The sequence below is a fragment of the Hesperophylax consimilis genome, chromosome 28 (genome assembly GCF_061612785.1).
Source record: "Hesperophylax consimilis isolate HC1 chromosome 28, BYU_Hcon_1.0, whole genome shotgun sequence".
NCBI classification, from domain to species: Eukaryota; Metazoa; Arthropoda; class Insecta; order Trichoptera; family Limnephilidae; genus Hesperophylax; species Hesperophylax consimilis.
The window spans coordinates 13,788,513-13,815,485 of record NC_142863.1 but is presented as its reverse complement, the minus strand read 5'-3'; the positions used below and the strand labels follow the sequence as shown (position 1 = coordinate 13,815,485).

Genomic DNA, 26,973 nt, shown 5'->3' with positions numbered 1-26,973 from the left:
TGGTGCATATTGAGAAACTTGCCAAATACATGCCCAAAATTTGTATACGGCAGACATTTTTTGACATTGACAAAAGAATGGGTCGTTTTTATGACTCGTTCTTGAGTTCAGCAGCTCAGCTCTGTATTTCCTCTCTCCTACAGCATGGATCTCTTCAAGACCCATATTCACTCCTTCCTCTCTTCCCTCTCAAAAAGACCCTCCACGCAGCACCCCTAAAGATGAAATAGACCCTGAGGGAAATTGTAAAAAAAAAAATAGAAAAAAGTCTAATTTTCAATGTCTTCAATAAGAACAAATATAACGGTATAAACATTAAAACATCTTAAATTAGACATTTTTCATCATAAAAGATGACAATTGTAAGTGAATTTGTGACAGATGAAGAAAAAAAAAACAAATTACATCGTTGGAGAGTTGAAAAATGTTAATATTCAATGTTTTCTAAAGAATAAGAATAAATTATATGAAACAAATTGTACATAATATCTTAGATTAGATATTTCATCACACAAGATCACAAGTACCATTGTCTCTCATTGACCAGTAGACGTGTGGAATATAAGAATTATAACGGCGGTGCCTCTCGGAGCCCCTCGCTGTGCTGCTCCCGTCCGGCCATCTTCAGCATTGCCTTGGACTCGAAGTTGCCGTCTAGTACGCTCTTTCCTGTGCGCTCGCCCTGAGAAAAGTAACACACGTTAGTTATTTAATTCCACACAGTCCCGACTGGGAATCTGGCATACCCAATTGGCCAGAGCAAGATGTGGAAGTGCCTGGTTATTCAGACCTGATCAACAAGAAGACCACCATTCCCTGATATTGGAGAGAGACTTCTCTACCTGATGCACTATTTTATTAATTTATTACTTTTATTTTAGTCATTTGTACCATCCAAGTTTACTAACATTTAATTTATTATAACTTACATACATACACTATCACATTTTTTTAATATATTACATTTTCTTTTGATTAATATGGCTCTTACAATCCAGCTTGAATACATCAATTAGTGCAGACTTTATAGTTTTCAGCAGCGCATTATAATATTGCATTCCTAAGTATATTGTGTAGTGGCGCACGAAACAGCAAGTAAAATGTCTCTCTGTTCACACATAATTGCAGTTATGCAAATATACAGATTGAAAGGCTGGACTCGCGTCTATGTTATAAAGTAAGATTAAGATATGTAAATATTAATATTAGGTAGTAAAGTCATGTGAAAACACTGGAAGCTACACAGAAATCCACCTCGTTAACATTATAATATTGCATTCCTAAGTATATTGAGTATTGGCGCACGAAATAGCAAGTAAAATATCTCTCTGTTCACACATAATTGCAGTTACGCAAAATATAAATATACAGATTGAAAGGCTGAACTCACGTCTATGTTATAAAGTTAGATTGAAATAAGTAAATATTAATATTAGGTAGTAAAGTCACGTGAAAATACAGGAAGCTACACAGAAATGCACCTCGTTAACATTATAATATTGCATTCCTAAGTATATTGTGTATTGGCGCACGAAATAGCAAGTAAAATATCTCTCTGTTCACACATAATTGCAGTTACGCAAAATATAAATATACACGTTGAAAGGCTGGACTCACGTCTATGTTATAAAGTAAGATTGATATATGTAAATATTAATATTAGGTAGTAAAGTCACGTGAAAACACAGGAAGCTACACAGAAATGCACCTCGTTAACATGGGGCGGTCCTGACGCGCGCACACCGATCTGTACACGGTCCCGCTACGCCGTTTATATAGTGCGCGAAAAGCGATCTTAAGTCTCTCTCTTCCGACACCTACACCGACCGCTTCACTCTGGACTACTTCTTGCCGCGGAAAACACTACAACCGCCTTTCACACCAAACACATAACATTCATTGTTTAGCCACTTTGATGGTCGTTTGTTAGTAGCTCGGCGACAGTCAACACACTTCCATGTTTCTATTATCTATGCTGACATCGTAGGCATAAGGAACTGTATAGAGATACAAGGAAACCGTCAGAAAGTGATGATTTGGGTACATACTTCCTCAGCCATAGGCTTCTCGCCGACGGCCCACACCTCCAGGTTTTTGATCTTGAAGTTCTTGTCGCGGGACATCTGCGCGTAGCGCTTGTACGAGGTACAGCTCTCCGAGGAATGGCCCAGTCCATACTCCGAATCCAGCCACATGCCGCAATACTCAAACTGCCCGCCCATCATCTGAAATTTAACCAGACAGAGGTAAGGTATCCAATTTACAAAGAGACCAAAAATATTATTGTGATTGATTTCTCAGTTAATATGTCGTGTTTTGCTTCCATCATCAGAAATATATCAAGGTTAAGATGTTATTTATGAAAGCTGAGTTGAGAACGAACGTCACATTTGACAATGTCATAATTTAACGATCAGCACTATTTTGACATTTGAATGCTGTTTAACGGACAATCAGCGTTTAACGGAGACCATTTATAGTCGGGAAACACGCGCCCAACATATTTACACGGTTGACATTGCCATACGAGAATGGGTCAATGAAAAGAGGCAATGTTACAAACAACATATCTCAACCGAAAACCGGCCACAATAACACTTGCTCCGTGCAATTCTCAACTCTAAAATTCAAAATAGCGTTTTTCATTAAGAAAATAAGTGCTCAATCGACGTAGAAAGTCAAGGGCTTTCCGCCAATTTATCAGTTTCATAATATTAAAACTTAAAATCAACGTAATTATATGGTTTAGTGTTTTTGAAAGTGACAGTTCGGCCCGGTCCAAAGGACCCGGTCTTTAAGTTAGTGTTTTAGTACTTAAGTCAGTTCTAATCTAGTAAATAAGAGACCACCCAGAAGTTAAAAAACATTTCCCATCGAGTGAAATCTGGCACGGTCAATTCAGCATAGTTTTAGATTCCTTTTTTTGTGTTAATTTTGACGTTTATGTTTGCGGTAGTTTTTGACAGTTGACGTTTGTTTTCGCGGCTGTACCGAGTGAAGTTTATAATATTATTAACTAGTGCTTAGTAGAGGATAATAGTTATATGTTTACAAAGTGAACAATAACGCAGAGAAGACCACTCCAGAATTACCTTCCATCATCTATGGATCAACCGGACGATAACGTACGCCGAAGGAAGAAGAGAGGCGGCGCCCCCCCGCACTCTCCCACAACCGCCGCCGCCGAGATCCCGGGCACCAGCTGCAGCAGTCCCAGGCTAGAACTAGGTGATATTTCGGACGAGGATTCGGACAATTCTGAAGAATACTTTAGATCTGGGAAAGAAGCTCTAAGCGATGTCCAGATGGCGCTGGAGGAATTGCAGGACACTTTAGCTGAAAAGCAATGTAAGGTAAGCAAGGAGCAGCAACTAAAAATTGCCAGAAACGTAACCTACGTAATTGGTGCTGTATCACAACTTACATTGGACAGAGAAAAACTGAGAGCTGATCTGACTACTGCCCAGGCTGGTTTGAAAGTGGCCCAGGCGGAAAAACGTTCGGTTGAGGACTGCAACCGTCACCTCGCGGAGAAAATTCAGCAGCTAGAGGCGGACCTAGGACCTGTGATGCGACGTGTCGCTGAAGCTACTGAGGCGACCATGTCATTTGCGGACATCACCAAAATAAAAACTAAAGATGCGACTCCATTGCCGATCACTCGTACAGGACAAGCAGTAGGACCTACAAAGCCTACTATATGCGTTTTTCCTAAGCTGGATAGCATTAAAGACAGCGAGGAAACAAAACAAAATGTAAGAAAAACTTTAAAGCCCTCAGCTTTAGGTGTCCGAGTAACCGGCATGAGAAACATACGAAATAAGGGAGTAGCGATTCATACTGCCAGTGTTGAAGACCAACAAAAATTATTAATTGCGCTCACTAATACAAATTCAAGTACTTTAAGCGCACGACTACCAGCAAAAAGACATCCCAAGGTAATATTTTTCAATGTACCTAGAGAGTTATCCGATGAGAGCTTCCTGAATAGCGCTTTAGCTGGAATTCCAAACATGGAGCAAATGGACACTGGAGAGATGATTTCGAATTGCCGACTCAGCCATTTGGCTGGCGCTCGATCTGGCTCAACCTGTCATCGAGTGTATGAGGTTCCGGCTAAGCTACGTCATCTGTTAGTAGAACAGGAACGGGTATTCGTGGATTGGACGGTGTGCCGTGTACGAGATTTTATAGGGCTTACTGTGTGCTCTAATTGCCAGATGACTGGACATTCATTCAAATTTTGTAAGGAAAAACCAAGATGCGCTCACTGCGCCAAGGAAGGACACGGACGTGAATCGTGCCCAAGCGCTGAAGCCAAGCCGGTATGTGCAACATGCACGAGGTTCGGTAAGGCCGCGGACCACCCGACGGGAGACAAGGAATGCCCAGCTTATCAAGCAGCACTATCCAGGGACTTGGCAACCATCGACTATGGCTTTAAATAATTATATAGAAGATGACTGTGAAGTGGACTTTATAAGAACAAACAATTTGAATCAATGGGTAAAAATGAAACGTAAAAGTGAGATAGGAGATTTAATTTGCATCCAAGTTAATATTAGATCAATATGTAAATATTGGGATGTATTACATGTATACTTAAATAGTTGCTGGGAGTTTGTAGACATTTTAATGCTATGCGAAACTTCCATACAAACTGACCTTATTGATTTATATGAGATACCGGGCTACACATGCTATAACTATTGCCGCACTAACAAGTCAGGTGGGGGCATTCTACTATATGTTCGGAATAATATTGTATTCAAACAAAAACAACTAGAATCGTTTTATTTTGAAAATGTATTAGGTGTAATTACTCTTCCAAATAAAGAAAATATTAGTATTTTAGCAATATATCGACCGCCGAATCTTAGCAAACAATCATTTATTGGGGAAATAACATCTGTTTTGACAAGTTTCATAGATCCTCTCGATAATGTTTTGTTCTTTGGGGATGTTAATCTAAATTTGATGAATTACCAAGATCCTGCTGTAATCTCATATGAAAATATTCTAGCTAGCAATTACTTAATCAAGTGTATAGACGGCGTGACTAGAGAAGCAATTGTAGACGGACGCGTTACACGCTCATGCATCGATCACATTTATGTTAGGTACAATAACGGGCATAAACAAGTGGACGCGTTATCAGCGTGCGTATGCGAGATTGCTATAGCAGATCATTACATGGTCGCAGTTAATATTAAATATGACGAGCAAAAGGAACCTTTAAACATTGCGAAGGAGATTATTGTTTTGTCCCAAAAACGTATAGACAGCCAAATACATAAAATAAATTGGAATTCCTTACTTGATGAACAAGACAGTATTACACTGTATCAAAAAATTAAAAACAATTTTATTAACCTATACGAAAGATGCACAGTATCATTCCTGAAAAAACCGAATAAAAGACCAAACAGGATCAAAAATTGGATAACTACTGATATTTTAGAGAAAATTAAAAAAAGAGATTTGCTATTTCGAAGGTGGAAGAATTCACCAACCAATAAAAATTACGAAAATGAATACAAGGCCTTTCGAAATAATGTTAACAAACTAATTACTAAACAAAAATCATATTTTTTTAAAGATAAATTTAAAACATGTTTCAATAATACTAAAAAAACGTGGGATGAGATAAATAATATTTTAGGAAGAAAAACTAAAAGCAATTGTGATGAAGTCATCTCGCGATATGTGATAAAAGATCAGACAGTGGAAAGTGTAACTAACCAATATGTGAATTATTTTTCAGATACTATATGTCATATGTTGCACAAGTGTGATTTTAAAGCATCTAATATTGATACAGTAGAATTACCTCACAGTATGTACCTACCTAAAGCAACTATCACGGAGATAACAAATATTGTTAAAAAAATTAAAAACTCAAAATCTGCTGCAATGGATAGTATAAGAATGCACGACATAAAAAAACATATAAATATTTTAGCCCCAATTATTACGCACTTAGTAAATAGACTTATTACTCAAGCAGAAATACCTGATGATCTAAAGTGTGCTATAATTAGACCTATTTACAAAGGTGGAGTACACTCAGAGATAGGAAACTATCGACCTATCAGTATCTTGCCTGCACTTGAAAAAATCTTTGAAAAATATATTTCTTTAAAATTAAACAAATACTTACAGAAATTTTCCATTATAGACAAAAATCAATATGGCTTTCAAAAGAAAAAGAGTACTGAAATATTATTACAGGATTTCTCGAATTATGTAAATAATGAATTAAATAAAAAAATGCATGTTTTAGTATTATTTATCGATAATTCCAAGGCGTTTGACACAATTAATCCGCAAAAATTATTAAATATTCTAGAAGCAATAGGAATCAGAGGAAATCTACTAAATTTATTTAAAAATTATCTATCTAATAGACATATCTGTGTAAAAATATTTGAAAAACTGAGTGGAAAAAAAAAAATGTACGCCGGTGTCCCGCAGGGGTCAATTTTGGGACCCACCCTCTATATAATATTTGTATCAATAATGAGTAAACTATTCTCACATGTTAAACACTTTGTATATGCTGACGACACGGCACTGGTCATATCGGATGAACAATTATATACTGCGATGAAATATATGCAAGAAGACTTTATATCTCTGATTAAATGGTGTCATGACGTAGGATTAATTATAAATACAAAAAAAACTAAACTCATGCACATAAGATCTCCACATGCAAAAGTTTCCATCATGCCTGAAATAATTTCTCATAACTTTACCTGCATCCATCAAAATATTGTGCAGCCCTGCTCATGCGAAACGATTGAGCTAGTAAACGAATATGTTTATTTGGGCGTGACTGTTGATTGCTACTTTAAATGGGACATACAAATACACAAAATTTGTAAACGGCTGCGGGCGATAGTGGGTAGAATATACAAATTGAAGTGTTTCGTTCCTGTGAATACCTTAAGAATTATTTACATGTCACTCGCGGAATCAACTTTAAGATATGGAATAACCACTTGGGGACATTCTTGCAAAACAAATTTAAATTACGCACAATCAATACAAAATTCTATCGTTAAATTACTAGTTAAAAAAAATATTTTTTCGCAAAGACGAAACATTTCACTTTTGTATCAAAATTTAACAGTTTTGCCGGTGCAGGCCTTATTGTGGTATAAAATATTAATTCAGCACATATCTGACTCTGAGTATAAGAGGAAAGTTGAACATGGGCACAATACTAGGTTCACAAAGAATGAAGGCATGCTTGTACCTAAACATAATAATAAATACGGACAGCGAACCCTTGAGTATAATGTGCCTAAAATATATAATATGCTACCTGGTAATATTAAGAAATGCGAATTTCCAAATAGAGTCAGATATTTGCTGAAAACGTGGCTACTAGGTAGAAATAATTTGTATTAGGCGATTTAATGTGTAAGTTTATTGTTATTGTATAAATTAAGGTCTAAGTTGTAATCTGTAAAAAGTTGTAATAAAAATCCTGTTTGACAAACTACTTAACTGTAGTTTAACGGGATATATATGAAATAAATAAAAAAAAAAAAAAAAAAAAAAAAAAAAAACCTAGTTACATATACATATATTAATTCTTCCTACTTCGTTATTATTATAGACAAATTTTTGTTCTATGATGAAGGACTTGGCCAGCAGAGTAATTGAACCCACGACGCATGGATTTTTTTTTTTTAGGTAAGTAGGCACTTAAATAACTATTTACTTAATTATAAACCATAATATATTAATTTTACGAAATATTTATTTTATTTCAAATAAGGAATTTTACAATTTGTCCAAAGAAATTACACTGTCTCGATGAAAATTCTTTTTTCAAACTTTCTTCGGGCAGGTAGGTACCGTAATATTGAAAAATACGAAGAAGAAACGCCAAACGAACATTTTTTTATTTGAAAAAAGAATCTTTACTAAACCATAGTCAAATTATTTAATAGACAGTTTCCTCTATTCTCATCGATGGTGCGTGACGTAGATGAAACACACCCATAAAAATTGTCTAAAATATTGGCATATCTAAGGTTAAATAGAGGACCAATTTGTTTCATTCAAAAAGCATGGAGTTATTGATCTAGTGAGTTGTTTATTTATGCTAGTATTTCTGGAGATTATTTGTGAAATGCAAAACAGTTGAGTTAGAGGGGACTTATCAGTTAATAAGTAAATGAATGGTTGTGAAAAGAGCAAATTCACTAACATATCTAATCAGGAAAACCTTTCTTGACCTAACACCGGACATGATGTTAAAAATATATAAAACATATGTGCGACCTCTCCTGGAATATGCTTTCCAAATATGGAGTCCTTACTTCGCAAAGGATATAAATCTGTTAGAGAGAGTACAGAGACGTTTCACTAAAATACCAAGAGCTTTGAAAGATCTACGATACGAAGATAGACTCAAGCAACTAAGATTACCAACCTCACAAGAAAGAAGAGAAGGGGGTGACTTGATCGAGACTTTCAAAATTTTATCTGGACATTACAGTTGCCCTAGCATCCAAGAAATCTTCACTACTAATAAAAATATAAATCTCCGTGGACACTCAAAAAAAATTACCAAAACGTCTTTTGCATCTAATTTTAGAAAACACTTCCTTGCAGATAGAGTAGTGGATGCTTGGAACAAACTCCCACAACATGTCATCGATGCAACAAATATAAATCAATTCAAAGCTCTATTGGATTCACATTTGGAGAGAAGAAAGGACTTAGTTCAAACTTAAAACAACTCAATTACTGTCAAACTTGTGAAATCAGATATGAGCGCATCAGCAGAATGCTGCCTGCTCATTACATAATAATAATAATAATAAAATATATTAGTTACCAGTCCATTAGGCATGGTTTGCTGGTGAAGGTTCAGGTATTGGTAGTGGTCGTTATATCCGGTGGCAGGGAATATCCTCATCTTCGGAGCCAGGGTGAAAAGGAACGAAGTGTCATCACCTGGAACAATACCCATGGATTACTAGGTAAATTGTGAAAGAGTGGGCCTCAAAGAAAACCATACATTTTAGAAACAAAATAGCGTAGGGAGTGTGGTGAACACATCGCTCGGGGAGTGTAAACATGGCCTGCAACAGCCATCCTCGGCCAAGGTGTAAGCTACCGTGCTCAGGCTGAATGACTCTGGGGAACAGTGTCATGAACGGTGCCTCTGACATATAGGGTTGGATCCTTACCCTTAGTATTTACCTAACCCCAGCACTCGGGGCTCTGCTAGGGTGAACTTTTTATTTCCCTAGATACTCGTGGGAGCAAAAAATGGACCATTAACCACTCAGAACATTAGAACGTCAAAAGACGTAAATATGATAATAGCGGTCAAGACGCGCGAGATTTTACAAAAATTGATTTATTTCCATCACTAGTATACGGATTGCCATGATTTAAAAAACAGAGTATTGATAATGAATAACGCTATGCGTCTGTATTCAAGAATATCTATGGAACGTAGAGGTGCATTATCTAAGCCGATTGAAACTGTCAAGATGTTCGTTAATAATTTATTGCGTTTCTAAATAATTTAAATAGTTTCTAAAGTATGTTGCCTGTTGTATGCTGATGATGCGGTGCTGATTGCTAATAGTATAGATGATCTACAGTCTCTCGTGTCTAGGATGAACGAAGTATGCATGAAGAATGAGTTAATGATGAATGTAAGTAAGTCTAAAGTAATGGTGTTTGAAAGAGAGAGTACGAAAACAGTGTGCAATATAATTGTGAATGGGGAATATTTGGAGCAGGTGGATGAGTTTGTGTATTTAGGAAGTATGTTTACGAGAGATGGGAAGGCTGACAGAGATATCGAAAGAAGGGTAAATGCAGGTAATTCCGTTAATGGAGGACTAAACGCCGTAGGCGCTAACAAAAAATTGTCCAAAGAAGCGAAGTTAGCAGTCCACAACGGAGTGCTGGTACCTACCTTGATGTATGGAAGTGAGGCATGGAACTGGCAAAGAAAGGATGAAAGTAGATTAAATGCTGTTGAAATGAGATCCCTGAGGCGTATGTGTGGTAAAACCATGTTTGATCGTGTGAGGAATGTGGAGATCCGCAAAGAGTGCAAGGCTGATGTAAGCATAATGAGTAAGATTAAGAAAGGGACGCTTAGATGGTTTGGGCATGTAGAGCGAATGAGCGAAGATAGGAGTGTAAGGAGGATATATGATGCAAATGTGAATGGTAGCAGAAGTCGGGGACGCCCGAGGAAGACATGGCACGATCAAGTGAATCAGATACTCGAGTCGGGCCATGTCAAGAGTCAGAATAATAGAAGAGTATGTATGAGACGATGTATGAATGTGAATGAGGCAAGGAGTGTGTGCCAAGACCGAGTTGTTTGGCGGTCCGTCCTCTCTGCCTACCCCTGCGGGGAAACGGCGTGATGGTTAGTTAGTAGTTAGTTAGTTAGTCTAAATAATTTATTAAAAATATTTTAGTTTGGACGGTTAATATTTTGAGGTGACTTATAGTTTTTAAATATATTTCTTCAATGTGTTATTCCTTTATGCTGCTCAGAAAAAAGTACATTTTTCAAGGCTTTGAAATAATTGTAAGCGATTTTTACATATTTTGGATGTTTTCATAAAATGTATATTTAGAAACGCAAATATTTACGTATAACAACACAATGCGATAGTGGATTTCATAATCTTTCCAAAACATTTTTTAGAATGAGGCTACGTTTTCCAAAACATGAGTTATGAAGATTTTAGTAAAACTCGTAAATGACACAAAAATTATCACGTTTCGACAGTTCTCAAAGGGACACATAATAAATAAAATTCTATGTCTGAGAGGTTAAAAAAAACTAACATCGATTAGGGGCCTTTGGGAAACCTAAGAGGAGTAGAAAGGAGTAGAAAGGACCTCAAACATAGAGGGACTTCCGATAGGAAAACCATTACCACTACAGGATCCATACACGGGAAAACAGGGACTTGACGGACAGTCTTCGCTTGAATTACTAAACTAATAATAGAAACAAAGGGAGACATGGCATGGTAGCGTGCCGACTGTTGTTGAGCTACGACCAAATAGATGGACTATCAAAGATGCAAAGAAAGTTACGCGATTGGCGGGAAGGTAGAAACCAAGGCGGGGCAGCGCTGTGCACATATGTGAGCAGCAGTAGTATGGGTGTAGGATATTGGAGACACGCATTGTGCACGCGGTTTCATACTAATAATGGTTAATTTCCCATCACGGATACAATATTTAGCAAATAATTATAAGCAATAATTAGTCGCCTGAAATATCAATACAAATTGAAAATATCTCCCGAGTAAAAATAAATGCCGCCAACGGGAATTTGTCATCCTTTATGCTATGCATAAAACCTTGTCTTATAAATATTAGCTTATCATTAAAAAATATGTAACAATATTTAGCGATGAATATCCTAATAATGGTTAATTTCATATCACAGTTACAATATTTAGCGATGAATATACTAATAATGGTTAATTTACCATCACGGTTGCAATATTTAGAGATGAATATACTTATAATGGTTAATTTCCCATCACAGTTACAATATTTAGCGATGAATATACATACTAATAATGGGTTATTTCTAGAGATGGCAAAATTTCGTTTTAACTAAAAACGCGAAAAAATATTTTTGGTTCGAAAATAGGGCATTTATAAGTTTTCTTTGCGTTTAAAGGCATTTGAAAGTGTTTCCAGTGATTTCTATTTCGCGAATTAACGCGAAAAACGTGATTTCAGCTAAATTATTCTATTTAGCGAAATAGGCGTGAATTTCCCGAAAATACCGGGTATTGACTGACAGGCGTACGAGAATGAAGGAGCCTACTATTGAAACGTGCGCAATGCTATCATTCAATCAGTAAAGTGCCTTTTCCATTGTTTTTTGTATTTACCTGTATTTCAAATATGCCTACTTTATTTCATTTTTGGAAGCCTGTCCTACCTCTTTTTACAATTTTGTTACTATTTTATGTGTAAATATTTAATATTTTTAATTTATACTGTACGCTGAATTTAAACGCTTTCCGAGAATATAGCATATTTCAGAAGTCAAAAAACCATACAAATTGGAGAAGCTGATACAGTAATATTTAGTCCAGTACAACTAAAGAAGAATTGAGAAAAATGCATAAGGAAGGTAGTTTCATGTGAATGTGCAGGGAAAAGTATTATGCCTACTTTATTTCATTTTTGGAGCCTTTCCTACGATTTTTTATAATTTTGTTACTATTTTATGTGTAAATATTTAATATTTTTGTACTGTAGGCTAAAATTGCTTTTTGACATTACACAATTTGTGCGAAATGAATTACGCCTATTGATGTTAATCGCAATCTGCATTTGTTGTGTTTGTGTTCGACCCGTACTTAGAGTTTTCTTCCTTATTAATTTAATATTAAAATGAATTATTTATAATCTTTCACATGGAAATACTTGCAAATGAAGGTTAAACATATATTTTACCAAAAATACTTAAAATATGCGCTAAAAACATTCAAAAAATACATTTTTTTCTATTTTGCTACAAAACGCTAAATTATGCCTCCAAATCAGACATATGAATATTAGTAGACCTGCCCTAAGTGATTAAAAGCGTATTATTCCCCACTCCCCATACCGGTTCCATTGGAGCCGGCTGGGCTCGCGTATGGCTTCCCGTGAATCTTGAGAATGTGACGTCATCATTCTTGTTCGAACTAGCGTCGAGCTATGGTCGAGGCATTTTACGAAATAACACGGCAAAATGGTGGCTTTTGCTATGAAAACTTGTAAAAATAGATGTGAAAAAGAGAATAAACCCAATTGTCGTATTACATTCCATATGTAAGCATTATTTTAAGCGTAATTACATCGTATAATATGGATCAGTTTGTAGAAACATATACTATCACATCGAGATATATCTGTACGCATCGTTGGTTACTGGGAACTAAATTATGAACACTTGTAAAAGTGTCTTAACTAAATACGTAAACAAAATATTCGACTCTGAAAATAGAAGAAATTTTTTTTTGCCGAATTTGGAGTTCGCAAATTTGTTCATAACGTGGCGAGTAATTTGCGCTCCCATGTAAAAATGTCTATTCATTCAAAAGCAGATTTTACTTTTAAGAACTAAATGGTGATATTATAATGCGAGATGCCTATATACTGTCAGATTGATTTATTGACAAATCACAGTCAGCTTTACCCCCTTCGTTCTTCAACAGTTGATTTTACCCCTCACCTTTAATTTCTAGTCTATATATTCATATGTCTGTGCTCAAAATGCTATAAAACGCTAAATTTCCAATTGTTAATGCTAAAAAATCTAAAAATTAATGCTAAATTTTGCCATCTCTAGTTATTTCCCATCACGGTTACAATATTTAGCGATGAATAGCATACCTTGGAAGTTAGGGCTGAGCGACCAGTTAGCGGGAGCGTAACCACCAAATATGTGCCCATTGTTGTCCTCCACTATGATCACTGAGGGGCCCTGGTCCATTATACGACCTGAAAAAAAGAAGCATTTGTTCAATGTTTGACCAATGGTCGTTCGCCATGACTTGCTATTTTCTAAATAACTATCAAAACTCCGTTTTTCCAAGCTCTAATCTCTCAGCCTCGAGTAAAAAGCACCACAAAATGTTGCCGTAATGTTTTTGACAGTGAAAATAAGATTATACCCTTAGTACAAGCGTGAAACTGGTTAATCTACCCATTCACGTGTCGAGTTTGTGGTACAATTTTTTTTTATGTGATCTTTCGTTTTCAAGTAAATCGAGTCCGAAGTTGGAATAGATCAAATTTGAAAAAAAATCAGTCAATAGGGGGTTATTATCAGCTGTTTAATGTCTTATAAAAGGTTTTTTGGATTCTCTATGTGATTAATGTCTTATAAAACGCGTAGAAGAGCATACCAGGCTCCAAAAGCAATACAATTTAACCCTTTAGTTGCCGACAAAAATGGAAAAGAGTTTAAAAAATAAATAAATGTTTAAATGCTCAGATCACAATTTTTTTTTTATTTGATTCTCTATGTGAAGTAGATTCACCAGTTTCCCGATTGTACTACGAGTTTCCGGACTCTGTGTAATACATCTATGCTTGTGGTCAAGCTTATCTAGGGAATGAAAAACCGCTGTATACTGACGATACTGTAGTCAACTAACTAATTAACCATCACGCCGTTTCCTCGCAGGGGTAGGCAGAGGACGGGCCGCCAAACAACTCGGTCTTGGCACACACTCCTTGCCTCATTCACATTCATACATCGTCTCGTACATACTCTTCTATTATTCTGACTCTTGACATGGACCGACTCGAGTATCTGATTCACTTGGTCGTGCCATGTCTTCCTCGGGCGTCCCCGACTTCTGCTACCATTCTCATTTGCATCATATATCCTCCTTACACTCCTATCTTCGCTCATTCGCTCTACATGCCCAAACCATCTAAGCGTCCCTTTCTTAATCTTACTCATTACGCTTAAATCAGCCTTGCACTCTTTGCGGATCTCCACATTTATCACACGATCAAAAATGGTTTTACAACACATACACCTCAGGGATCTCATTTCAACAGCATTCAATCTACTTTCATCCTTTCTTTGCCAGTTCCATGCCTCACTTCCATACATCAGGGTAGGTACCAGCACTCCATTGTGGACTGCTAAATTAATTTTTTTATATTAACTCCACACAGGAGGCCCTGAAGAAAATAATTTCCCTCAGGGCCTATGTCATCTTTGGGGATGCTGTGTGGGGGGTCTTTTTGTGGAGAGGAAGGAGTGAACATGGGTCTTGAAGAGTCCCATGTTGTAGGAGGGAGGAAACACAGAGGCCGGCAGTTCGTTCCACAGCCGAGCTGTTGAACTTAAGAACGAATCGTAGAAGCGACCCGTTCTCATGTGACAAATGTCAACCGTGTACAAATGTTGTGCGCGCGTTTGGCGTGTATCCCGACTACGCACCGGTGCCGAAGGGATCAATGACGCTAGTTCCTCAGAGCATCTTCCATTGTAATACCGATAGAATAAGGACAGCATACCTACCTGACGCATGTGCTCTAAAGATTGCAGTCCGTTTGTTAATCTATCATACGGACCGCCCGTTTTTGCACAGAGTCAAGGGTTTCTTTCAGGTATTTAGGGGCTCCGGACCAGAGATGGCTGCCAAATTCGACAGTAGGGCGCACTTGCGATTTGTACAGGGTCAGCAGTTGTGTACTATTAAAGTATCTGCGGGCCCTGTATTGACTGTAATTGACTGTAGTCGTCAAATGTAATTGGGGAATCTTCGCCTGTGTCGACTAATCGTTGGCATTCATTCTTGGATCCTTCCGGCACCATTCCGGAGTATTCTTCAGATATTGAGGGTGTCGGAAACTCTGGTGACCAAGAGGCAGCGACTCACCCAGCAGCGTTGAGAAGGACTCCCCGTGTATGTTACTGGAGAAGAGAAAGCGCCACTCGCGCTGCATGTCTGCGGGCAAGTGTCCCGCAACGTACACCAGCTGGCTCAGGTCTATGATGGCTGGGTAGTCCGGCATGTATGTGAGACCTGCGACAATACACTCATTTAACCAAACTTATGCGCTAAGAAATCCACCGCTCCTAGCAGATTAAAATAAGTTTTATTTACTATAGAACCTGACTTATTTTTATTGTAAAGAACACTTATTTAGCTGGTATACTAAGGATGGATTGTTTCAGAGAATTTGAACAATTCATCAAATTTCAATGTTGATTTTCAAGTTCTGTGAGGATCAATTGTTCAAATTCTTTGAAACAACCCATACTAAGAACCCAGTTATTTTACAGAATTTCAAATGTAACATTGTCATCAAACGGCGCTGAATGGCTATTTGAAGACTTTGTCACATGTGAATTTCTGAAAGACGTGATGGTTAGTTGACTGTAGTAGACTAATAGTAAAAATTCTATTTTAACTCTACCGTTTTGCATTTCGTCTGTCCGTAATTTTTTTTGTACATTTCAAGATGGTAGCCATTTTAATGGTTCAGTATAGATTATCTTTTCAAATGTGAAATTTATTTGGACATTCATATTCGCTTTTGTTCTATTTTATGATACATACATTCCTGGAGAAAGTTTGAAAAAAGATATTGTCATTGAGATAGTGACGTTTCTTTGAACAAATTGTACACATAATTCTTTATTTGAAATACAAAATATTTTGCATAAAATATAGAGTTTATAACCAAGTAGTATTTAAGTACACACCTACTTACAAACTTTATGATTTCAGAGGAAATTTAGGTTCTGATTTATTAACCTGTCCGGGAGTATGGACGGAATTGAACGTCAACGCGCGCTTTCGCCATAGGAGTATGGACGGCCATTCACGTCAAGCATCGCAAACTAAAATTTGGCGCCACTTTGCTGTAAATGTGCATCGTACTGCCATCTGTGGACCTATTCCTACAACTTTACACCATTTTAAAACACTTAACATCATTATCGACAGAGATATAGGCAGTTATTCATTTTTGATGACGTCACACATACAAATTCGAACGTAAACAGAAATCTGCAACCGTTGATTTCGGCGCGCACGTGTTTTGATGATTTGCTCGCGGATTTTTAATAGTTTGTTGGTATATCTAGGCAATACAGTTTAAATTTAATGTGTTTTGTGTTTTTAGTGAGATTATGAGTTCATAGCGAAGTGCATGGCATTGTGTCAACACATAATTTTTATAGTTTTGAAACTTCTAACCTTTCTTGTGACGTATCCTTGTGTAAAACAGTATGAAAATAACTTTTTTTGTGTTTTGTGAATTTTTAAGCATTCTGATCGACGTGTTTAAGCTTTTTTCCTTGTTATTTGTATTTGTCAGCGAGAAATTATATTAATTTGTGGTGATTTTTCTTAACGAAATCATACTATTTAAATCTTCAAAAACCTACAACCTCTAACCTTTCTTGTGACGTATCCTCGTGTAAAACAGTATGAAAATAACTTTTTTGTGGTTTTGTGAATTTTCAAGCATTTTGATCGACGTGTTTAATCTTTTTTCATTGTTATTTGTGTTTCTCAGCGAGAAGTTATATTAATTTGTGGTGATTTTTCTAACAAAATCATACTATTAACCGGTCAGCAACGTAAGCAGATATACACGATAAAATAACGATAGCAGTCAAGTACAATAAGCGTGTTTACACGTCAACGCGTGTGTTTCCACAAAAATCGTCATAACTCCGTTATTCTTCTAGTGACATCCCTAAAACAAAAAGTAGAATATTCGTATTGAATGAAGCTTCACATCTCTATTCAAAGTTATCCAACCCGTAAAAAGACCTACTCAGTGGAAGCAAATTTTACCCGCCAAATCGTAAAACGACGCCAAGAAAGCCGTTTGACGTGCCGACCCGCCTCGCAAGTTTAATTATTTTTTAAAAAATATATTTTGTATGAAATGGTCAAAAAGTGAAGTGACAGAATTGTTTATTGTACATTTGTACGATGAAATAAGTGTTTTTTTTTACATTATCCGTGATTTTAGTATCGTTTTTACATAAAACATTACAGGTGAGTCATTTTTACAATTTTTTCATGTTTCCATTCTAAATTTAAATATTTACAAATGTTAATATTTATTTATGATACAACAATTTGAAAGCCTATTTTGTAACCTTTCTAAAACAGTTTTTACTATTCAGCTCCGTTCAGTAATGTTTCATTTATAGAGCTTTGATTGTGAGGCGGTAATAACACAACGTTTTCGTGAAATTGACATTTCGGTAAACACATCTTAGCTTCAAGTTCGCGAAAAGTCGGAGGGGTTAAAATCTTCAAAAACCTACTCAAAATGGATTTACGAGATGATGAAATCACTGATATTTTGATGAACAGTGACAATGAAGACAAAAATATCGAAACCATCGATGACCTGACATTATTCTCCGATGATTCCTCTTCTGATGACGAGGAACTCGTTGCCGTAGAATCCCAACCAAGTGCTAAACGGAGACGAGAAGAAGCCAGGATATGGAATGATACAAATTTCATTCCAACACTGCACAACTTCGATGATTTTCAGTCCGGTATAAAAACGCACGTTAATTTGGAGGACAGTTATCTCGAAATGCAACTTTTCCAACTGTTTTTTACCAAAGACATTATGAACACAATTGTTTCTGAAACAAATATTTATGCAAAATCCGCATCCCAGAACGTATCCGCATGGTCAAAAATAAAGAAATGGGTTGACACTACGGAGGAAGAAATGTACGTTTTTCTTTCCACCATAATTTTGATGAGTCTTGTTGGAAAAAATTGCATTAAGAAATATTGGACCAATAACCCCATAATAGAGACACCATTTTTCAAAAAATTATTTTCTCAGGATCGTTTTTTACTTATCCTGAGAAATCTCCATTTTGCAAGTCAATGCTCCAACAATGACAGACTTTTCAAGATTAGGAGCATTTTGGACCCACTGAGAAAAGTAATGAAGGAAACCTTTTATCCTTACCAAAATTTGTGTATTGATGAAAGTTTGGTGTTGTGGAAAGGAAGGCTATCTTTTAAAATTTATATACCTTCAAAAAGGCACAGATTTGGAATAAAATTTTTTGTTTGCTGTGATGTGAAAACGGGATACGTATTAGATATTATAATTTATACCGGCGGTGAATCAGACATCCAAAGTCATCCCAATGTTGGAATATCGGGATCTGTGGTTTTGACTTTGCTTAAAGATTATCTTGGCTGTGGGCATCGTCTGTATGTAGATAACTGGTATACTTCACCCGCTTTATTTGACTGCCTTTTTGAAAATAAAACTAATGCTTGTGGGACGGCAAGAACCAATCGGAAGCAAATGCCTAAATTGGATATGAAAATTAAAAAAGGAGACGTAATATCGTTTAATTCGCAAAACCTAATGGCATTGAAATGGCGAGATAAACGGGATATTGTGATGTTGACGAATATTCATGCCAATAATATGATGGAAACCACAAAAATTGACTACACTACAGGAGCTAAAAAACATAAACCTGAAGCTGTAGTGGATTACACAAAGAATATGGGAGGTGTTGATAATGTAGACCGAATTCTCGGATTAGGAGCAGTTGGCCGCAAAACAATTAAATGGTATAAGAAAGTATTTTTCCGGCTACTAGAAATATCAATAATCAATGCGTTTTTCATGTATCGCTCCGTGAAATCCAAAGAAACCACATTTGAAGAATTTAAAGAGAAACTTGTCACGCAGATGGTTGAAAAATATCACACTCCACGAGCATCATCATCAGGGGGTAGGCGAGGAAACGACAATCCCATTAGGCTTACAGAAAGGCATTTTCCACAGCCAGTTCCACAAACAGAGTGCAAAGGCAGCAAAGCACAACGTCGTTGTTTTGTGTGCAAGCACACATCAATAAGGAAACCTCAAAGAAAAGAGACAAGATACATGTGCTATGAGTGTGACGTTGCTCTTTGTGTACATCCGTGTTTCATGGATTTCCATACAAAAAAACAGTATTAATTAAATACTAATTTATGTAGATAGTTTAAAATTTTTTCCATATACTTTCCAATAATAGTGCTAAGTGAAAATAATTGTGTTGCATACATGTTTTTACCGTTTTGTTCCTGTGCCAATGGTTTGTGACTCCTAAAAAACAATCCCGGTTTTTTTGCTATAAAATCTGAAAATGGTGAGTAAGATTTTTTTAACCATTTTTGGGTCATTGATACTATCATTATGCATACATTTAATCAAAAAAAAATGTATTTTATTTAAAAAAAAAAAACTCACTCCCGGGAGCACGGCCAGTATCACGAAACTTACTCCCGGAAAGGTTAATAAGAGAAAATTAGAAGCATAGTTATTTGAACACAAGGTCTACTGTTCATGAGAACTACTAGTTAGTTAGTTATAACTACAAGTGGTTTGCTACATTTGGTGACTTAGCAGGGGTGCTCGGGTTCAGTGGGAGGGACGGATTCTTATATCCGTCACTCCTGGATAGACTGACTCTCAGATTCCTACCCACCCCTCATGCCTTTTTCCTTCCTAGAACTTCCTTTCCTAAAAAGACCCTTCGTACAGCATCCCCAAAGACGACATAGGCCCTGAGGGGAATGATTTTTTTCAGGGCATCATGTGTGGAGCTAACGTAAAAAAAAAAACAATGAAGTGACAGTTTTCTTACTAATTCTATACAAAAAAGGAATGTGTTTTCTACATTTCAAATTCTTTAAAAATTATGCATGTTTTGTGTCAAAATGTTTTTTTGTTTTAAATTTTTTTAGAAACTTCAATGTTTATTTCAAATACAAATATTTTAAATAATAATCCACATTATGAAAGATTTTTTAAATATTTATATTGAGGGATCAGTAGGATTTATAGGCCCTGTTAGAAGTTCTACCGAGCCGAACCCTCTGATATGAAAATATCTGGAGTCGGTGAATTATTTTCCCATTTGATCTCTGGTTAGTTGACGTGTTGTTTTGTATTTATTATGCTTATATAATGCACTATGCATAATGTGGATTGACTAGATGATCATTTGTGGAAGGGTTTAATATTTCCTGTGGAGAAGATTTAAGCCAAACATAAAGTTGGAAAAGAATTTAAAAAATATATATATATAAATTTATTCCATGATATGGGGAGGGATAATAAAATTATAATAATACTAATATCTGAAAGATAATCTTGTCTAATTTTTAAGATGGTATTTATTTTTGCGACAACTTCAAAAATTAGAAATATGTTGCACATTTGAGATACCTCGGGAGAATTCAAAATTACATGAAATTGCACCTTGTCGTTGGGAAAAAATATTTTAAAACCTGAAAAGTTAAGTGACATAATACTAACATTGTTGAAGATTTCGTCAGAGCTAGTTCTTCCAGAGATTTTCAGAATAATTTTCAATGCTTACCAATTGGCATGGGTATTAAACTGCAGTGGAAATTCTCCTCGTCGGAATGCGACCTGGCCCCTTTTACCGGATGAAAGATGTTCTTGAATACTTGCTCTATAATTCTAGTCAGTAGCACACTGTGCTGTAACCTGCAAAGTGATACAAGAAATAATACACTTTAATAACAATTTAATTTCAATCTCAAACACTTACAGGAAAGACTGCCTGCGCTACTATTTCATGCTAAACATCATTTTGGATTTGAGGCAAAATGCTGAATGTATTTTTTAAATCCAAAGTTATGGCAAATATCTAGAATGGATATGAGCGATTTTTAAATACACCTATTTGAATTTCACATTTGTTATCGATAATGATAGACTCGTTATCTATCGATCATGTACATACAAGCGGACATGCATTTATCTGAAATCAGATCATATTACAGCAGTTAATATACGAAATAAATGTCAGTCCTACACAATCGGCATCTGGAAAGGTCGGTAGCGGAGTTGACTTCGGTCCCCAGGAAGAAAGGTTCAATCCTCAGCCAAACCATTTATAAATTTTTTTATGTTTTAAAAGACATTTTAAAGTAGATGTATAATAGTAAAAAAATATTGTTATTTATGAGTTGATTTTTATTAATTTATATTTTATATTACAAAATATAGGCTATTGAAGAATTCCATTTTTCATTATCCGTAGCGGATTTGCTACGAACTCACCGCACTTGCCTACATTTTATGGTATTTTAAACCCCAAAAATGCTTGTGTCATACTAAAAAAAAATATATTCGCTTGGCAAAGAAATAATGTATCTTAATATTATTCTAGCTTGTCGTTTCGTTACTCGCAAACATTGATTTTTTATCAGTGAGAAAGCGTGTCACAAAATCTGTGGCAAATGCCATAATTTTTCATTTTCAAAAGTCATGCATTTATTTACAGGAAATTATTTTTTTAAGGACTTATTTTCATTGGGAAGAACTCTTAAAAATATAATAAAAGCCATGTATATTTTCGCATTAAGTAGCTTTTTGGGAAAACTACATAGGATAGGTATATACAATTTTTATAAATATAATATATTTATTTATTTCAGTGCAGAAATTCTGGGATTAACTACCATATGTATTCCTCTTTGCCCAGAATACTAATGGAGGGAAACAATTATACCAAGTCATTGGAAATCTTCAATTTATCATTAAACAAATATAAAATGTTGTTAATGAAGCAATTCAGTTATGTACAATAAATAATGTATATTTCTTAATATTCTCCTGTAAAAGCCCCGAAAAAGGGCGTTAATAAATAAATAAACACATAATCTGGTAAGACAATACAATATCTACGCATGAACGTGCGTATCTGCGCACTTGCCTGTTTCTTTCTTTAATATCTTGCACAAATAATTTGACACACAGTGAAAAAATGATTTGTGTAATAAATTTTTTTAAATGTGATTAGAGAATGATTAGCTTACCATCTGACAATGCTCTTGTAGGGGATTTTATCAGTTGAAACTTCGGTAAGCTCAGCGGTTAGACCCTCTGCCAGGGCGGACACTTGCTCCTTTTGTACAGTGAACCCCTTGGCGGCCCAGGCCGAGAAGGAAGCACTGCCGCCCTGCTTCTGCATCTTCATGTAGGTGGACACTATACTCTCGCAGAACTGGGGAAAATATCACATAATATCAAATGTGCAAGTTATAAAGCATTTAGGCCCTTCCCATACAGAAATACTTACAAGTTATGTTACTGTGATGCCACCACATGTCGCCTATGTATATGTTACTCTTTAAAGCTGGTTTCCGTACACGGCGCTACCCGAATTATAATAATAAGAATAAATGTTCTACCAGCACTGTCAGTAGCACGCAACTGACGTCAAACCCCTTGTCGACACGTCGTGTTGTGTACGAACAACAGCAAATTATCATGGCGGATACTAACAAACGACACATATGCTAAGCGCTAAAAAACTCAAGGCACTTGTAAGTATGTCAGTGTTGAAGTAGTTCGCACATACGGCGTGAGAAGTTTGCCAAGTACAAATTATTGTCAAATAAATACATATTGTGTAAATATTTGTTATTATGTAAACGTTGTATCGGGGAATGTAAACTATTGTTGGAATGTATTTAAATATATATAAAATGTTGATGTTTGTCTAATTGTTCATATAAAGAAGTCCTGTTATAACTCGACCAATTGGCATTTTATCCGTCCAGGTTTCAAGGTTTTAAGATGGTGTCCATTTTAATGGTTCAGTAATGTTGTGTTCGTACAAACAGGTCTCCAACTCGTCTTGGAAGGAGTTTATAAATAATTGGTTCTTTTAGATTAATCAGGGATTTATTAATACTCCGCGTGTTATAATGGTGACTCGATAGTCGCCCTAACTAGAAGCTGGCTAATTGGAATCTGAAACAGTGAGATTGTCGGAGAGCCTTCCCACTGGCCCTGGCGACTACTGGCCACTGGCTCCATCTTGCGGACTACCACACAAGCTCTATGCACTGCCATCTGTGCGTACATCTATGAAGCTCTTACTTCCCAACAAGTGTTTCCAAATGTGAAATCATTGTGTTTATTCCCCAGCCCTGTTAGAAAGGATTGCATTTCATTGTCCTGAACGCAATACCAGATCAAATACCTTATTTTATATACAACATTTCAAATCGAAATACGCACAAAACTCCTTGCTCGGGCGTATCTGCAAATTATTTATTATTTATTTATTTTTCATATTCTCCGTAAAACGGTTATACACCAATATATCATGGAGAAGAATCTTATAATGCCTCAAGCGATATTGACATTTTCCACTGTACCCTTAAATCGTTTAAAATCAAATTAACCTTACTATGTACCTAAGTTAAAAATATTACTTCTGTATTGTTTAGTATTCTCTTTTTAATCATTTTTCACACACAGTATGTACTTTATTACTTTTAATTCATTTCTAGCTTTTATAAATATTATAAATGGAACTTAACCACTCAGAACATTAGAACGTCAAAAGACGTAAATATGATAATAGTGGTCAAGACATTAGAACGTCTTTTCACGTAAATGCGCGAGATTTTACAAAAATCGATTTATTTCCATCACTAGTATACGGATTGCCATGATTTAAAAAACAGAGTATCGATAATGAATAACGCTACGCGTCTGTATTCAACAATATCTATGGAACGTAGAACTGCATTATCTAAGCCGATTGAATCTGTCATCTTGTTCGTTCATAATTTATTGCGTTTCTAAATAATTTATTAAAAATATTTTAGTTTGGACGGTTAATATTTTGAGGTGACTAATAGTTTTTAATTATATTTCTTCAATATATAAAGTGTTATTTCTTTATGATACTCAGAAAAAAGTACATTTTTCACAGCTTTGAAATAATGGTCAGCGATTTTTACATATTTTTGACGTTTTCAGAAAATGTATATATAGAAACGCAAATATTTACGTATAACAAAACAATACGATAGTGAATTTCATAATCTTTCCAAAACATTTTTTAGAATGAGGCTACGTTTCCCAAAACGTGAGTTATGAAGCTTTTAACAAAACTCGTGAATAACACAAAAATTTTCACGTTTTGACAGTTCGCAAAGGAACACAAAGTAAATAAAAGTCTTTGTCTGAGAGGTTAACTGGTTTAAATCATATTCTATATTTTATGTTCAATTATTATTTTTGTAAAACTGTATGTTTCCTAAATAAACTGAAATAAAAAATATATAATTAAGTAGGTTAGTATTTAACCCTTTCTTACCATGTGTATATTTGAAAATACATAGTTATAAGTTTTGAAGGTATTTTATCAATGTTTAATTTTTTTTTAATGAATTCAAATGAAATTAGCATTGACTAAAATATTGAAAAGAAAAACCAAAAATTTTTAAACAAATTGTAGGGTAAATTAAAGGGAGTTTACATCTCCCGAAAACAATGACAACATTATTTTTACCCACATTCTTGTGAGGCTGGCATCACTGTAAGCATATTTTATTCTGTTTCCAGCGGTCTAGCCCTAAATCTTCTCTAGTGTACGCGATCTGTTTGTTCATAAAATTATTATAACGTGAGTTTTGTTAAAATAAAAACTAAATTGGAAATATTTGAATTCTCACTATTACACCGAGAGTAATCACGCAACCTTGGATTCTGCGGATTGGAGAACCAGAGAATCATTCAGCTAACATCCCATTTAAATTGGCAATAATCACAATCCTCCAAAAAAATTTACCAATGGTTATCAGGCATCAAATATGTTCTACCACTGCTAGTTTTAATTCAGGTCTGAAAGAGTTAATGACTTTCCCACAAATCTTATGATTTTAGACGAAATTTGGTTTTGATTTAAAATAAGAAAAAATTGTTGGAAATTTTTTTGAAGGCTACTACGTCGTATATATTTTTTTAATAATCAAACGCTGTCATTTCATAATACTTGGTATTTAAATCGGCAGAAAGGTCGAATTTCACAGTATAAGAACTACTTACCTCTGTAATAAGTTGAGACGGTAGTTCTATAGTTTCGTCATGGTCGTTGCCCAGGAAATTGTACAGTGCCGACATTCTTTCGTCCAGGGTGCCTAAAATCATTCACAAATATAAATTATGGATTTATGGTGAGCAGATCCATCTATAGATAATAGAAACAAAGGAGATGGAATATGAACCATTATTACTACGCGTAGCGTAGCGGCTTTGATATTCGATGCAGTTTGGTCAGTCAGACATGTTTTTAGACAGTTTTTTTTTTATTTTTTTTAAATTTTTTTTTATTGTTTAATAAATGTTTACATGTTACATTTTTTGACATTTTTTTAACTACCATACTAGGCTAATGCCCGTGTTGTGGTAGTTATACATGAAATAGTAATAAAAATAACATGAAAGAACTAAAAAATACTATTTTATATAAACATAAGTATGCGAGTATGAATCACACATGAAATAATCATAAAAATAACTTAAAAGAACTAAAAAATACTATTTTATAGAAACATAAGTATGCAAGTATGAATCATACATGAAATAAAACTAAAAACAAATATATTAAAATTAATAGTAAACTGAAAAATAAAGAAAAAGTATATGTAAATTTAAAAAAATACAAATAAAAATTAAAAATATTAAACATTAAGATTAAAATATAAAATGGTTTGCCAATTCCATTCTCGGCCAGTATTTTCACCCAGAAACAGTGTTAGATATTGAATTTGATGTCAATCATTGATAAAATAATATTTAAGATTAGCGCAGCCCCGTGAAAAATCACAGGATATTATAATTGTAGGATTTATCTGAATTCTCGATTCTTGACAAATCATTTCCAATTTTTTTAAATAATAAAATATTATATTAGAGATAGGCACTTTATATCACTTGTCTGAATTCTTAACATGGCTGATTCAAATTTTAAAATTGACACATTAATTCAAAGCGAAATTGAGTTAACTGAACAAGATTTCACAGGGACAACTGAAATAATATGTTTGATATATCGGTAGCGTATTCGAAGTATTCTAAAACTAACTATTTTTTTTATTTATAACATTCAAACCTGCTAAACTACTTATTTAGTTTGTCAGCAGGTACATAATGACAACATTTTTACAATAACATGGTACAATGGTAAAACAGTATGTTGGTATGTATAATGTTGATAATAAATTAACAATAAATGACAAGTTGGTTAAATTACAGAATTGTATAAATATAAATATGTAAGAAGCAGTATAAGCCTCATATAACAAAAACAAGCACAAATGAAATTAATATGAACAAATGAATATAATCAATAAGTAGGTACTTCTATGGTTTTAATATTACATAAGGTAATACAAATTTATAACGATTTTCCATTTCCCTAGAATGTGAATTCCAATTAGGAAAACAAGGTCTTCAGAAGTGCATCAATATAAATCCTCAGTATCTAATAGCCATTTCCTTAGATTATATTTGACTTTGGCTATAAAAACGTTTATATTTTTAATTGTCATTGGTAGTTTATTCGTGTACTTTTATAATGGTTCCCTG

At 35.0% G+C, this 26,973-nt stretch overlaps 1 protein-coding gene across 1 annotated transcript in view; it reads right to left on the bottom strand.

The window, feature by feature from the left end:
* Positions 1-406: 406 nt before the first annotated feature.
* LOC149410210 (MTOR-associated protein MEAK7) overlaps positions 407-26,973 on the bottom strand; it is a 55,394-nt gene continuing 28,827 nt past the window's right edge. The window contains exons 4-11 of the mRNA XM_089648499.1: positions 25,432-25,523; positions 22,401-22,588; positions 20,933-21,063; positions 15,423-15,569; positions 13,414-13,521; positions 8,858-8,976; positions 2,049-2,225; positions 407-682 (exon numbers count right to left, since the gene is read on the bottom strand). Coding sequence (XP_089504625.1) covers positions 569-682; positions 2,049-2,225; positions 8,858-8,976; positions 13,414-13,521; positions 15,423-15,569; positions 20,933-21,063; positions 22,401-22,588; positions 25,432-25,523 — 1,076 coding nt within the window. The 3' untranslated portion in view covers positions 407-568. The remainder of the gene's footprint in view (positions 683-2,048; positions 2,226-8,857; positions 8,977-13,413; positions 13,522-15,422; positions 15,570-20,932; positions 21,064-22,400; positions 22,589-25,431; positions 25,524-26,973) is intronic.